General features: G+C 34.0%; 1 protein-coding gene across 1 annotated transcript in view; it reads right to left on the bottom strand.

Annotated features, from left to right (window-relative positions):
- LOC145294097 (2-oxoadipate dehydrogenase complex component E1-like) overlaps positions 1-13,330 on the bottom strand; it is a 160,330-nt gene that overhangs the window by 38,431 nt on the left and 108,569 nt on the right. The window contains exons 12-16 of the mRNA XM_080141164.1: positions 9,348-9,539; positions 8,778-8,879; positions 3,947-4,078; positions 2,615-2,735; positions 647-786 (exon numbers count right to left, since the gene is read on the bottom strand). Of these exons, the coding sequence (XP_079997290.1) occupies positions 647-786; positions 2,615-2,735; positions 3,947-4,078; positions 8,778-8,879; positions 9,348-9,539 (687 nt within the window). The remainder of the gene's footprint in view (positions 1-646; positions 787-2,614; positions 2,736-3,946; positions 4,079-8,777; positions 8,880-9,347; positions 9,540-13,330) is intronic.

Below are 13,330 nucleotides of genomic sequence, written 5' to 3'. Positions count from 1 at the left end.
ACGAAGTAATTTAAAGGGTTTGCAGGTTTGCAGCCATGTCATAGATATTTCACTTTGTCGATTGACCCTCAGCCACAGCTTTCGACCATATATTAGGAAATAGTTATTTGTGGGGAAGGGATAGGCATATTGTGTTAATGATGTGTTTATGGGGTGGGCAATATATGGTGGGGCTTGACGTGACCAGCCGATTGATCGGATTGGGCCCCTCCGACCACCCGTCTAGCCCAGTAAGGGCCAAAGTGGTGTGTTGGGAAGTGGGGGGTACTAAAACCTGACCTCCAAGTCTCTCAACCACCAGGATCCCGTCCTAAAGGTGTTACGGGTCGCTACCTACAGCCAACAGGTAGCCCCATTGAGAGACTTCTACTCTCTGCAGGGGGGTAGTCGGAATATTTTGATGCCCTGCCGACTGGGTCAAGTGGAATCTGATCAGATTTTGAAGAATAATTTTTTAATAGAATGTATTTTTTTTTCTTTTCTATTTAACCCATAGTTGGGACCCTAACAGGTAATACCACTCCGGATCAGCGTGGACCTGGGAGCAATGGCAATTAAATTTAAATTTTAAAAAATTAAATCAAAAAACAAAAATGCAATTAAAATACAAAATATTAAATCAATAAAAAAAATTGGCATAACGTACTTCAAATTTTCCTGTTTGTGAAGGTATTATATGATTTAAAGGGATTATTATATCATCTGTCGTTTGATTTACAATCATTGCGTGCCTGTGACTGAATGTGCCACGGCCAACATCCTGCCCACTGATACGAACATTGAAACCTGAAAAAAAGTTTAAATGACATAATTATAATTGATGCGGCAGAAGCTGTCCTAGCCTGTATATACAAAATCTTTGAATGCGATATTTTTTCAGCACACAGAAATTAAAAATGCATCACCAGGTGAAAACGATTTTTAATCCGCCATATTTTATTCACTAACGACACTATTTATATAACACTTACAAAAAGTGGTTTCAACCATTTGATTTGGTTGCTTTGTTTTATAGCATACAGCATATCAACCCTTTTTGTCAAATTCGACCATTTTCATAAAAGTTTTTATGTTTCAAGTTTTTTTTACATCTTTGAATACTACACTATCACCTTACATTCATTAACCCTTATCCTTGAGGGGCCTTACGGCCTTGATAAGTGGTAACTCCCAAGTGAAAAAAAGTCATTGCTATTAAAAAAATCAAAATCATGTATTATTCTGGATATTCTTCTGGATATCTCAGTAGCTGAAATGTTTGGAAAAATCTACAATCTAATAGGCCCCACACTGTCAACTAAGCTCCAACCCTGTCCCATCGCCTGTGCCTGTTTTACAAGTATTTTAATGGAATGTGCATTGATAAACTTATCAAATTTGTGCGCCCTAGACATACATACCCACAACAAACTTGGTTAGCATTAAAATAATACCCCTTCACGGTAGAGGTCCCTAATGCCGAAAAGCCTTCTACTCTAATAGTTTCTACCCTTGAACTGCTAAAATTTGGAATTCCCTTCCTGCTATTTGTTTCCTTGACTATACTAATATGCAGAAGTTTAAATGTAACGTAAACCAACATCTTGCTCATCTCCCCTAAGCATGGTCTTAAATAGCAGCACCTTACGTCCAAGTAGCGATGTGCCTTGTTTGGGGTGAAATTTTTAAGAATAATCCTTGGAGTAATTTTGTGAAGAGATGAAGATATCACAAAGACAAAACCATCATCATCAGCAGCAGCCCTGCTGTTTTTTAACAGTGTCAGCAACCACGGCTCTCCAAATTGTAGAGCCATGGTAATCTCGGGAAGACAAGATAAAGATGGTAGTTTCCCCATTACTTTCCGTCTTGATTCAGGGGTGTAGCTCTCCCAGTGAGTTAAACATACCTCCAGATACTAACCTGGAAATTTCTATGACTCGGCATGGTACATACAGTGCCTAACCTTCATAAATGGTCAGCCATCTTTTTTTTGCTCACGTTCATCCCTAACAAGGCATATCGCCACTTGAACGTAAGAGGCTACTATTTGGGACCGTGCCTAGGAAAGATTAACAATATGTTGGTTTACATTACATCTAAACTTCTGCATATCAGTACAATCAGAGAAGCAGGTAGCAGGAAGGGAATTCCAAAGTCTAGCTGTTCAAGGGAAGAAACTGTTAGAGTAGAAAGCTTTCTGGCACTTAGAGACCTCAACAGTGAAGGTGATCTAGCGAGAACCAGTGTGTCAACGTGATTGTCGAATACCCACCAATGTTTTTAAAGAAAAAAAAAAAAAGATTAACGTAGTTAAGAAATTTTTTCCTATCAGACTCCAACTATGGCAAAAATGATGTATGATGAAAACAGACCTGTAGAGCAAGTTGCTTAAACACTCGACTTCAGCTACTAAAACAATGGATTTGCTCTGACGACGATGGTAAACTGATCAAACTAATACAAGTCAAATCAATATAGTTTAAAACTCTTTCGACAGAATATTAGGGGAAGGGTGGGGGATGAAGAGATGTTACATGCTTTGATTGGTTGAGAAAGCAGAATTTAAAAAAAAAAATGAATAATTGGAAGAGCACAAGATTTTGTAAAATGTTATAAATGAGAATGTTATTACCTTGGTAAATGAGAGTACCTATGGCAAGAGCCTCACACGTCGCCCAGTCAAGGTCCACACCATCAACCATTTTTTGTTTCCTTTTGTCAATGTGTGCCTTTTGAATTGTTGGGTGAACAGTCTGTAAAAAATAAATAAATAAATAAAAAATAAAAATAGATTCAAATAATTTTTATTCAATTTTATTGCTATTCTTTTTACAACAGTAGACTAAGTTGATCGATGGAACCTTCCAGATTATGCAGTAATGGATTTAAAAATTATAATAAAAAATTATTATAAAAACTACAATTCAAATAATAAAATTATTATAATAAAAATTATCTAAATATTAATTTACTTGTCTGTCAGTCGTGTTACAAAAAAACAAAAAAGAAAGATCATCATCGCACACATTAATTAATGGAAACAAATTACCTTCCTTTATAATCGTTTTGTCAGTTAAAAAGCAATAAAACCATTCTCTTTCCAAAAATTTTATTATCATTATTACCTACTTACATGTTATGTTGAAATTAGCACAAATTTTAACGCATATCAGGTGAAAACATTATTACCTACTTAAATGTCATGTCGAAATAAGTAAAATCATATAGTCCTTTTGTTGATTAGAGATCTTTTAAACCTATGCATTTAAGAAGAAAACATTATTTACTTACATGTCATGTTGAAATAAGTACAAATTCAAACATATTTTAGGTGAAAACGTTATTACTTACTGAAATGTCACGTCAAAATAAGTCAAATCAAATGTGTTTTTGTTGATTAAGGATCTTTTAAACCTACACATTTCAGGTGAAAACATTACCTACTTACATGCCATGTTGAAATCAGTAAAAATTTCAATGCATTTCAGGTGAAAACATTGTTATTTATGTGTCATATCGAACTAAGTAAAATCATATAGTGCTTTTGTTAAAAGGCCTGGTTGCCTGATTCTAGTTTTGTTTCTCTCTTACTGATGTGTTTTTTTTTCAACTACCCTAGAATTTCCACGAGTTCTGCTAGTTATTATTATTCTAATTAGAATAATTATTACAAATTTGATTTTGCCATATATATTCAATATTTGAATGAATGACAGATTTTAAGAAGTTGAGTTTCATATATAACTATGTTTTCCGTATAAATATTAACAATTATTTTTCTAGTGTTTTGTGCAATCATCAGTGTAGGAAGTGATAATTACTGCTGGTCAGGAGATTTGAGATATTATATGTGTACATGTTGAAGATAAAAAATAATGCAAGAATTATTTTCTAAGATTGAGTTTTTATGCATTATGGTTTAGTAAAAAAAAAAAAAAAGAAACGAAAGAATTGAACAACTTACAATGTTGTCAGGAGTTTCCACTGATTTTACTCCGATGAACTTCAGCAAATCCACATTCACTCCTGTATCCCAATGAGTATTTGCATTTGTCGCTTGGATACAACCACTCCACTGGCTGAGAAGATGATATTGCTGAAACATAAAAAAAAAGTTCCAGAATTTTTTTTTTAGATGAGGATTGATTACTTGTAATATTCAGATTACTGTTCTCAGCTTGATTTTTATTTTCAAATTTTGGAATCTTTACACCAAATAGGTTTCCTGTGTAAATAGAGCGCATATAAGTGTGTGTGAGAAAATTCGCAGCAGCTGTAGGATAGCTGGCTTGCGAAGATATTAGCAGCAGCCGTAAAAGCATGTATGCAAATTACCAAGTGTGTGCAAGCTTGCATCACAAAAAAGGAGAGAAAAATACACTATATGGTTGAAGAGAGAAGCAAAATGCGCGCTGGTGAAAACGGACGTTTGACCTCACAGTGGCGGCGAGAGATTTTTAAGCTGGTGTTGAGATGGCGGGGTTTTGTTAGTCTCATGGCAGACGAAATGAATAGAAAAAAAATTTTAAAAAGTAGACATTGTTTGGAAATCAACCATAATAAATGCCTTTTGTTAAAACAAAAAAAAAAAAAAATCGCATTGTGTTTCTTTCCTTTTTTATTTGTTTATTTCTTTGCTGTGGGGCTGGACAGCGTCGAGGTGCGAGAGGTTAAAAAAAAAAACGACACAGTTAAGAAGTAACAACCACATTACTCCCAACTTTGAAAAGACGTTCGGATTTCTAATCTATGTAAAGTATACAGATTAAAGAAAAAAAAAATATGAACTCGAGGATAAGGGTCATGATGATTGTGGTAGAAATTGGATAGAATTTGATTGGGGGGGGGGCTCAACAAGAACTTGTTTACATTGAACTCGAAGACGACCATGTTGTAATCAGCAGGAAAGCAAAGCCAGCAGAACAGAATTCCACAGGCGGGCAATTCTAGGAAAGAAACTTTGTTCATGGAATTTGCTTTTATATTTAGGCATAGATAAGTAAGGGAAATTATTGATAGTGACTGTGGCTAGACGAGTGCTTGTTGTGGAAATTTTGCAGGGGGGAAGGGACTATAGATTGAAGCTTAGATGAGCACTTGCCATGAAAATAACGATAGCGCAGAGATAAACTTGCAATGTTTCTTTTGTGAGAAAGAGGTTGCAAGGAAAAAAGGGGCATAACCTACGGTTTTGAAGTCAGTTTTGAACTTTGTCAATGCAGGATAGGTCGTGCTCTGAGCAGCTCCTCCCCAGGTGTGGAAATAATACTCCATTTTAGGATGTATTTGGCTCTTATACAGATACGAGATACTTTCTGGAACGATAGAATGAGGCTACCATTTTTTAGCAACTTTGGCAACAGATTTGATGTAAGTATTCAATTTCAGGTCAGGAAAAAAGGTCAAAGCAGGGTGCTTCTTCAAGACGAAAACCATTCATATCAATTGGGGCTAATTTTACCTTCTTGTAAATAAATGTCTACGTCAACTGTGAACATCCTCGTTTCTTCCACTACTTTCTGTCGTTCATATGATGATTGCAACGTCTTGTCAGACAAGTGCCACTCCCTCAGAATTTTCTTGTCCCCTCCCAAATTATTGGGTGAGCAGTGCTCTTCTGAAAAAGCTGCTCAGTCACAAAACCCCCCACCAAGAACACAACTGTCTAAGTATTGTTGTGAAAAGCGATGTAAGGATAGGCCGTTTGTCGCCTATGTGCAGATCAGTTACTACATGATTCCAGCCTGTCCGGCCTACATGCACCACAACTTTTCCATCGCCACAGAACTTTTATTTTTTACTTTTTTATTTTTTTTTGGGGGGGGGGCAAGTGTCATTATCTGAGAGAGTATCTGCACAAAGATGTTATTACAAAGTTTTGGCTTTGTACGACAGCTAAGTCCCTCTCTTGGTTCAAAATGTTGAGATCCAGCAACAAGCAAGAGCAAGATGGCCAGCAACAAGTCAAACTGCAAACCAGCTTAATGCAGGTACTGGTCTTCTGCTTAATGGTTTTTTAAGTCAGAGATTTGCTTATCCAAGAGGGGTTGCCTTCACTATGGCTTATGGGAGCCCTTTCCCCCCAATGCCATTTGATCCATAACTAGGACTTAGGTTGCTGGGCACCAGAACATACTCCACATGCCGGTGGGCCATGCATGCCACAGCTGACAGGGCCTAAGCTCCTCTGCAGGTTTCTGTCACCCTTAGCCTTTGGTTAAAAAACCTTGGCCCACAAGGCAGTGAGGGTCCAGTTATACGGCACAAGACACTCACTGTTCATCAGAGCCCCGTCTATGTGGCTATGGTCACAACGTGCACGTGGGGTTGATGTGTCTGGGAGAAGCACAGTATGACACTAAGACGTGTGCTTTTAACACACATCCACACCAGACCCTGACCATTCTTATACTATATACATAGACACATATATTTGTCTTCCGCAAGGCATTAATAGTTATGACATGCTGACATCCCACTGCATAATATTATAATTTGAAATGTTTTAGTTCATTTTAGGACAAAATCAGAGTAAAAATATATATGCCTTGGTGAGGATTGAACTCATAACCATTTCCTTTATATGCAGCATGCTAACCAATTCAGTCACCTAATCAATTCTTTCTCATTCAAATGTTGGTTAAAACCACAAAGGGACATTCTTTTTGTCTTTCTTCTTCCTCTCTTCACTTTCTTTCTATCAGTGAAAAGCAAAAAAGAAAAAAAAAAAAAGTGAAAAGAACAAATTAATACTTCCTTTTCATCGATGAAAATCCAAAATATTATTAAAGTACTGGAATTAGAACTTCTGATTGTAAGGTTAAAATATTGAGCAGGATTAAATATTAATTTTTTTTTTTTTTTTTACATTTCAATATTAAGAAAAAAAAAATCACTGAAATTAATTAAATATAAAAATTATAAGTGTTAATATAATTTCAATATTTTCAACAATTTTCAGTTTTCCCCGTTTACTTGTATCCCCATGAGGGCAACATTAGATATAAGGTTAGTTTTTTATCTTCCTTCATAAAAAGGGAGCATTCTGAACAAGATAAATAAAAATTAATCCAGTATTGAAAGATTTCTTTTCTTCTGATTAGGGGCAAAACAAATACTACACTTGGATCCCAAAACCGAAAGTTGGGATTACAGCTTTATTATTTTTTACTTAAACATATTTTGCTATTAAATTGAACTAAAAACTACATTTACACATGTTAATGTGAAGACTTAGGTATTTGTTAAATAAATTTTATTTCTTGTGTACAATTTAATAGAGAATTATCTGATTTTATTTTGATTGGCCTTAATGCAAGAATCCAGTACTTAGATTAAAGTGATATTTCGGTTGTCTATCGTTTGAGATGATCAGTCCTTAATTCACTACCAATTAATCCATATATGGCTGTACAATCTAAGCTGTGATCCACACTATCTGTTAGTAATGAGATGATTGTAATAGTTTCACCAATTCTGATTCTAAAATAGTTTAAATAAGTAGAATTTCACTGGAGTGGGAGGGAGGGGGTAGTGGAGCAGAGAATCCTCATCTATTTTTAAATGTAGATATAATTTTCTTTTTAGTTTGACAAACTTTGTATCATATCGAAGATTTTCATAAATTCATTGTGCAAGGTTTCATCTATATTTATCCACTTGTGCCATTTTTTTTTTATTTATCCACTTGTGCCATTTTTACTTAATTTAGTTATTATGATCTATAAATCTTAGTTTTATTTTAAAATCAATAGTTAACATTTTATCATTTAGTTTTTCAGCAATGAAAAGGTGTTTTTTTTTTTTTTAAATAATTAAAAGAATCATTTTTGGGAAACGAAAATTAGGCTAAAACTTTTCAATACTCCCTGAAATTATGATTTTTCTGATTTCCAATTCCAATTAATCATTTGAACATTATTGTTTGCCGCAAGATACTCATACACTCACACATTTGGATTCCTTCAAAAACCTACTTTTGCAGACGCTAAAATGTTACACTACTTCTGCAGAAAAATTAAATGTTGAGGGTTTAGCAAAAACAGTAAAAATTGACAATTTTCCAAAGTCAGGTTAGATCTAGAGTTTATAATGCTGAGTCTTTGATATGACTTGACCAAGGATTGAACTCTGTCTTTTTATAACATTACACATGTTTACACACATTAACACATAGGGACCCAACATGTTGTAGACTCAATCGCAAAGGAGACAAAGAATAGGAAAGAACTTCAACTTGCTGTTTCACGTTTTACAAAAAGACCTTTATTTCTCATTCTCTCGCCACGCGTTACTTTCTCATTATGGTGGTGTCTTCTCTAACGTGTTCTTCGATCTGTGCACACATTCTTTTTATAGTCTTTTTCATTACCGACATGTCATTGTGCACATGGCTCGACATTTGCATGCAACTGCCATATGTGCATCCATGCTCTGTTACATCTAGGCCCATTAGTGAACACGCTTAACACTATTTCAAACGTACAGTTAAAAGTATTAACATACTTTGCTGCAATTTATTTTTAAAATTACTTTGTCCAACGCAGACAATCTACACCATGAAATATTTTTAACTCGTCACCAAAAAAATAACAAGGGCAGTAAATCATATTTTTAATTTAAGAATATGAAAAAAGTCATCTCACTTATAACTGAAATTTTATTTCTTTTTCTTTATAAGTTTAAAAATGGCAAATGAATAAAGATTAAAATCTAAAATGATACCACTGCATCCCAAGCAACCACGGGTAGGGACAGCTCATATTTAATACAGGTATCAAAGTCTAATATCTTACCTCGGGTACATAACTGTCCACCTGGGCAAAGTTTTTATCAAGCACCTCTCGCCATTCTTTCACAGAATTGTCCAATTCCTCTTGAGTACAATAACCTTTTTCCTTATTTTGAAAAAAAAAAAAACATTTGTTTTTAATTAATAAAAAAAAATATGTTTGTTTGTAATTAACAAAAAGATACATTCATTTTTAATTAACAAAAAAATACATTTATTTTTAATTAAAAAAATACATTTGTTTTTTTAATTAAAAAAATACATTTGTTTTTAATAAAAAAATAAATTGTTTTTAATAAAAAAATACATTTGTTTTTAACAAAAAAATACATTTGTTTTTAATTAACAAAAAAAAATTGTTTTTAATTAACAAAAAAATTTGTTTTTAATTAACAAAAAAAATTGTTTTTAATTAACAAAAAAAAATTATTTTTAATTAACAAAAAAAAATTGTTTTTAATTAACAAAAAATACATTTGTTTTTAATTAAAAAATAAATAAAATTGTGTCATGTATCAAGGAAAAAAGAATTAAAATTATTTTTACATAAACATTTTTTTAATTAATTACTTACCACAACATTCTTAGCAAATACATCCGGAATACTAAGTCTACTTTCAACAGCTTTATGCATGAGAGGTTGGGTAACCATGGGATCATCAAGTTCATTATGACCCCATCTCCGGAAACAAATAAGATCGATGAGGATGTCTCTTCGAAATTTTTGCCTGTACTTCACGGCAATATTAGATGCCTGAATAATTGCCTGAGATGGACAGAAACCAAGAAAAAAAAATACAGTATCAGTAAGTTCTTGGCAACTAATGTATATAAGAACACTAATGTTATTTAACATTTTTTTATGAATAAAATCATTTATTTAAATTTTTTCTGAGGCATCCGACATAAAACATCATTTTCAGAGATGATTTATTATTTTTATTCTGCTGGTATTAACCCACAAGGGGTCACTAATGTTTAAATGATTTTATGGAAATGATGTTTTCCATGACACGATTAATGCTTATTCAAAAGTATTAACCACACAAAAACGCATCAGATTTTCCTTTTCTACTAAAACGAACATGCATTTTGCTTCATTCAGGGGAAAATGACCCCTCATGAGTTAATACCAGCAGAATGAAAAAGGAAAAATCATTTTTGAAAATTATTTTTAACGTCAACAAGAAAAAAAAAAGGAAACAGTGGGTTAAGCTAGAGTTGTAACCCTTGATATATTCAAAGCATTTGACAAAGTCTGGCATGAAGCTCTTCTATAAAAATTAAAGCGTACGGTATTACCAACACACACACAGCAAATCAACTACAATTATAATTTTAAAACAGAATACCATGAAAAAAAGATAGGTCATGGAGATGAGTTATCAAGATTGTTATCTGAATATTTGGAAACCAACAATCAAAGAAACAATAACAGCGGATGAAAGTGAATTGTTGAATCTTATGTAATACTTATGTTGCCCGGGTGTTTGAAGGTGTGTGTTGAACAATAAAAAAAAAAAAAGGGGTAGTAGGCAGGCAGGCTCGAACCCGTACCGCGAAGGAGGAAAATAACATGGAAAAAAAAAACCCAAAAAATGTAACGTTTTTGCTGTTGCGTCCATCGCCAAACTGGAAGCGGCGAAGGTTTAAATTAAGGTTAGTCAATCGAAAAGAGGGGATGACTTTTAAAAATATCGGCGAAAAAAGGGACCCCTCCTTGTATAAAAGTGCCCAGTTAAGGGTGAAGGAATTAATATTTTTGGCCATTTTTTTTATATTTGTCGTCCCAAGGGTCAAGTTTCAAAACGATACTGATCTCGTGAAAATCCGTCGCCTATATCAAAAGTTTTAGGCAGATATGCAAACATACATTTAAACAGACAGGTGAGATTTATATTATAGATGATTTAGAGAACTTTTCATCATGGTAAAAGATGTAAACAACGCAATAATGATTTCATTAGTAAACTGAAAAAGCAAGTCTGATGGAAAGAGAAAAATAAAAAGGGAAACAGTGTATAGAGTAGATAATGCTGCTTTGCAGAAGAGAGTACTCAAAGAATTCCACATAGTCATCCGAAGATTTCATAAATAAAATCGTTAATGAGAGATTACACATATTGGCCTGGGATGGACCAGGACATGGAAATGGTGGTGAAACAATGCAGAAGATGCCAACTGGCAGCAAAGGATCCACCGATATAAATTCAGTCATGGCCAAAGATGGATGTCCCATGGGCTTGATTGCATATCGATTATGCTGGGCCCATAAATGGATCATATTCCTTGGTCATTGTGGATAGTTTTACAAAGTGGTAAGAAATTGTTAAGTGCAGACATCCGATGGCAACAGATACGATAAATACAATTAACAAAATTTTTAGTCATTTTGGATTCCTGAAAGCACCCAGTTCACAAGAAAAAAATTTAAAGAATTCTGCAAGTCATTGTCAATTGAGCACGTAACGAAACGCCAGTTTACCAGCCAAGATCTAACGAAATAGCAGAAAAACTTGGACACATTCAAACGTGGTCTGAAGAAGAATCAAAGCGTGGACACAAATGAAAGAAGTATTCAGAAATTTTTGGCAATTTACAGAATCACATCAAACCCGAATATGGTGTTATGGTTATCACCAACGAATATGATGTTATGGTTATCACCAACAAATATGATGCTATGATTATCACCAATGGAGTTAATGATTACAAAAAAAAATATGCTCTGTTTGATTGTCTGTTGCCTATTCCGATGAAGAAACCATCAATATAAGAAAAACAGATGACTAAAGTCTATAGGCCATGGGAGAAAGTTGCTTCGAAAACTTTAGTGTTGAAAGTATGTTTTGGAAAGAAGGCATAGTATCCAAACGGACAAGTCATATATGACATAAAAGGAAACAAATTTCTATGCAAAAGACTTTGGAATCAGTTGAGACCCAGGCACATTACAGGTCACGGAAAGTACCGATAACATACAAATAAAAGTACTATATGACTCGTTCAATAATTCTTGTCCCAATAAATCAGAATTTTCCAATGGAGCTATCCCTAAACTCTATGATAAAAATACCAGCGAGTCAAAAGTCACTACGGCAAGTCTTGAGTAAGAAAAGACAAAAAAAAAATGTAAATAAACTATGTCCAGACTTTAAGAAGAGAAAATAAAAGCCAAGTATGTCCAAGGATGGAGTACTGCTGCCACATCATGCAGGAGCTGCTAAAAACAGCCTATCCTGTCTTGACAGAATACAAAATAGATGTCGTAGCTTAGTGGGGGATGCCCTTTTCTCTTCCCTGCAGCCTCTCTCTCACAGAAGAGACAGTGCGAGCCTGTCTTTGTTTTATCGTTATTTCCATGGTAAGTGCTCGTCTGAGTTCCAATCTCTTGTCCCCCCTTGCCAATCCTTCATGAGAAACACCCGTCTGGCTGAAACTACTGTCAATAATTTTCCCCACTCTTTATCTGCGCCTAAATCAAAACGTAGATTCCATGAGCAGAGCTTCTTTCTCAGAAGTGCACGACTGTGGAACTCTCTTATGTTTGCCTGTTTCCCACCTGACTACAACTTGGACGTCTTTAAGTCCAACATAAACAAATTCCTGACAAACCGCCCTTAAGTAAGACACTATCAAATCTCCAATACTAATGATTACTACAATACTATCTCATTGATTACTGTACGCGCAATAACCCTTATCCCTGAGTGGCCTCCAGGCCTTGATAAGTGGTGACCTCCATATAAAAAAATAAAAAAAATAATGAAGCTTATTTCACAGAAAAAAAATTAGCTCAGGGAATGGTTATGTAATGAATATAAGTACATCCGGGTCTTTCCTCCTGCAATATTGTCATTATTTGGTTAAGCTATGAATATTGGCTGGTAGAGACATTTGGGAGAGACGTCGAAAGGTACAGAAGTCTCCTGCTAAGAACTCTCACTTTTACTAAGATACTCATCCATACTGCGACATACCAAATTTATTACTTGAACTGAAACAATACTGTTCAACTACTTCATACATCCCTTTTCCAGGATTATATCATTAAGATTATATATATATATATATATATAGTTAATGTCTAATATATATATATATATATATATATATATATATATATATATATATATATTTCAGGTTTGAGGTGTTCAAAAGTCAGAACTAATGAAGACAACAAGGTTGTTAAATAGTGCTCAATAAAGAGAGCAAAATATTTTTTATTATTTGGGGTAAACAGTTACATATAGTCACTACAAATAGCCATCTGTTTCAGTCAAAGAGACTTCATCAGGCAACCTGGAACCTCTCAACGCCAAAATGAAAAATGGGATAGATTAGAGAGAAATTAAAAAAGAAAAATGGAGCTCTTCAAAAAAAAGTATAAAAAGTTCATAAGGAGTTTATAAAAATTCGCGAGCTCTCTAAAAAAGAGGATAGAATAAAAAAAGGGGGAAAGATCGCATTAGGACCTATTGGAAGATTATTCAAAGATATTTTTTTATAATATTTTTATTTATATAGACAAATATTACATAGTCGCTACACTGAATA

The sequence above is a fragment of the Euprymna scolopes genome, chromosome 15, assembly GCF_053919585.1.
Source record: "Euprymna scolopes isolate OS-2025 chromosome 15, ASM5391958v1, whole genome shotgun sequence".
Classification (NCBI taxonomy): Eukaryota; Metazoa; Mollusca; class Cephalopoda; order Sepiida; family Sepiolidae; genus Euprymna; species Euprymna scolopes.
This window is presented reverse-complemented; position numbering and strand designations above follow the sequence as displayed.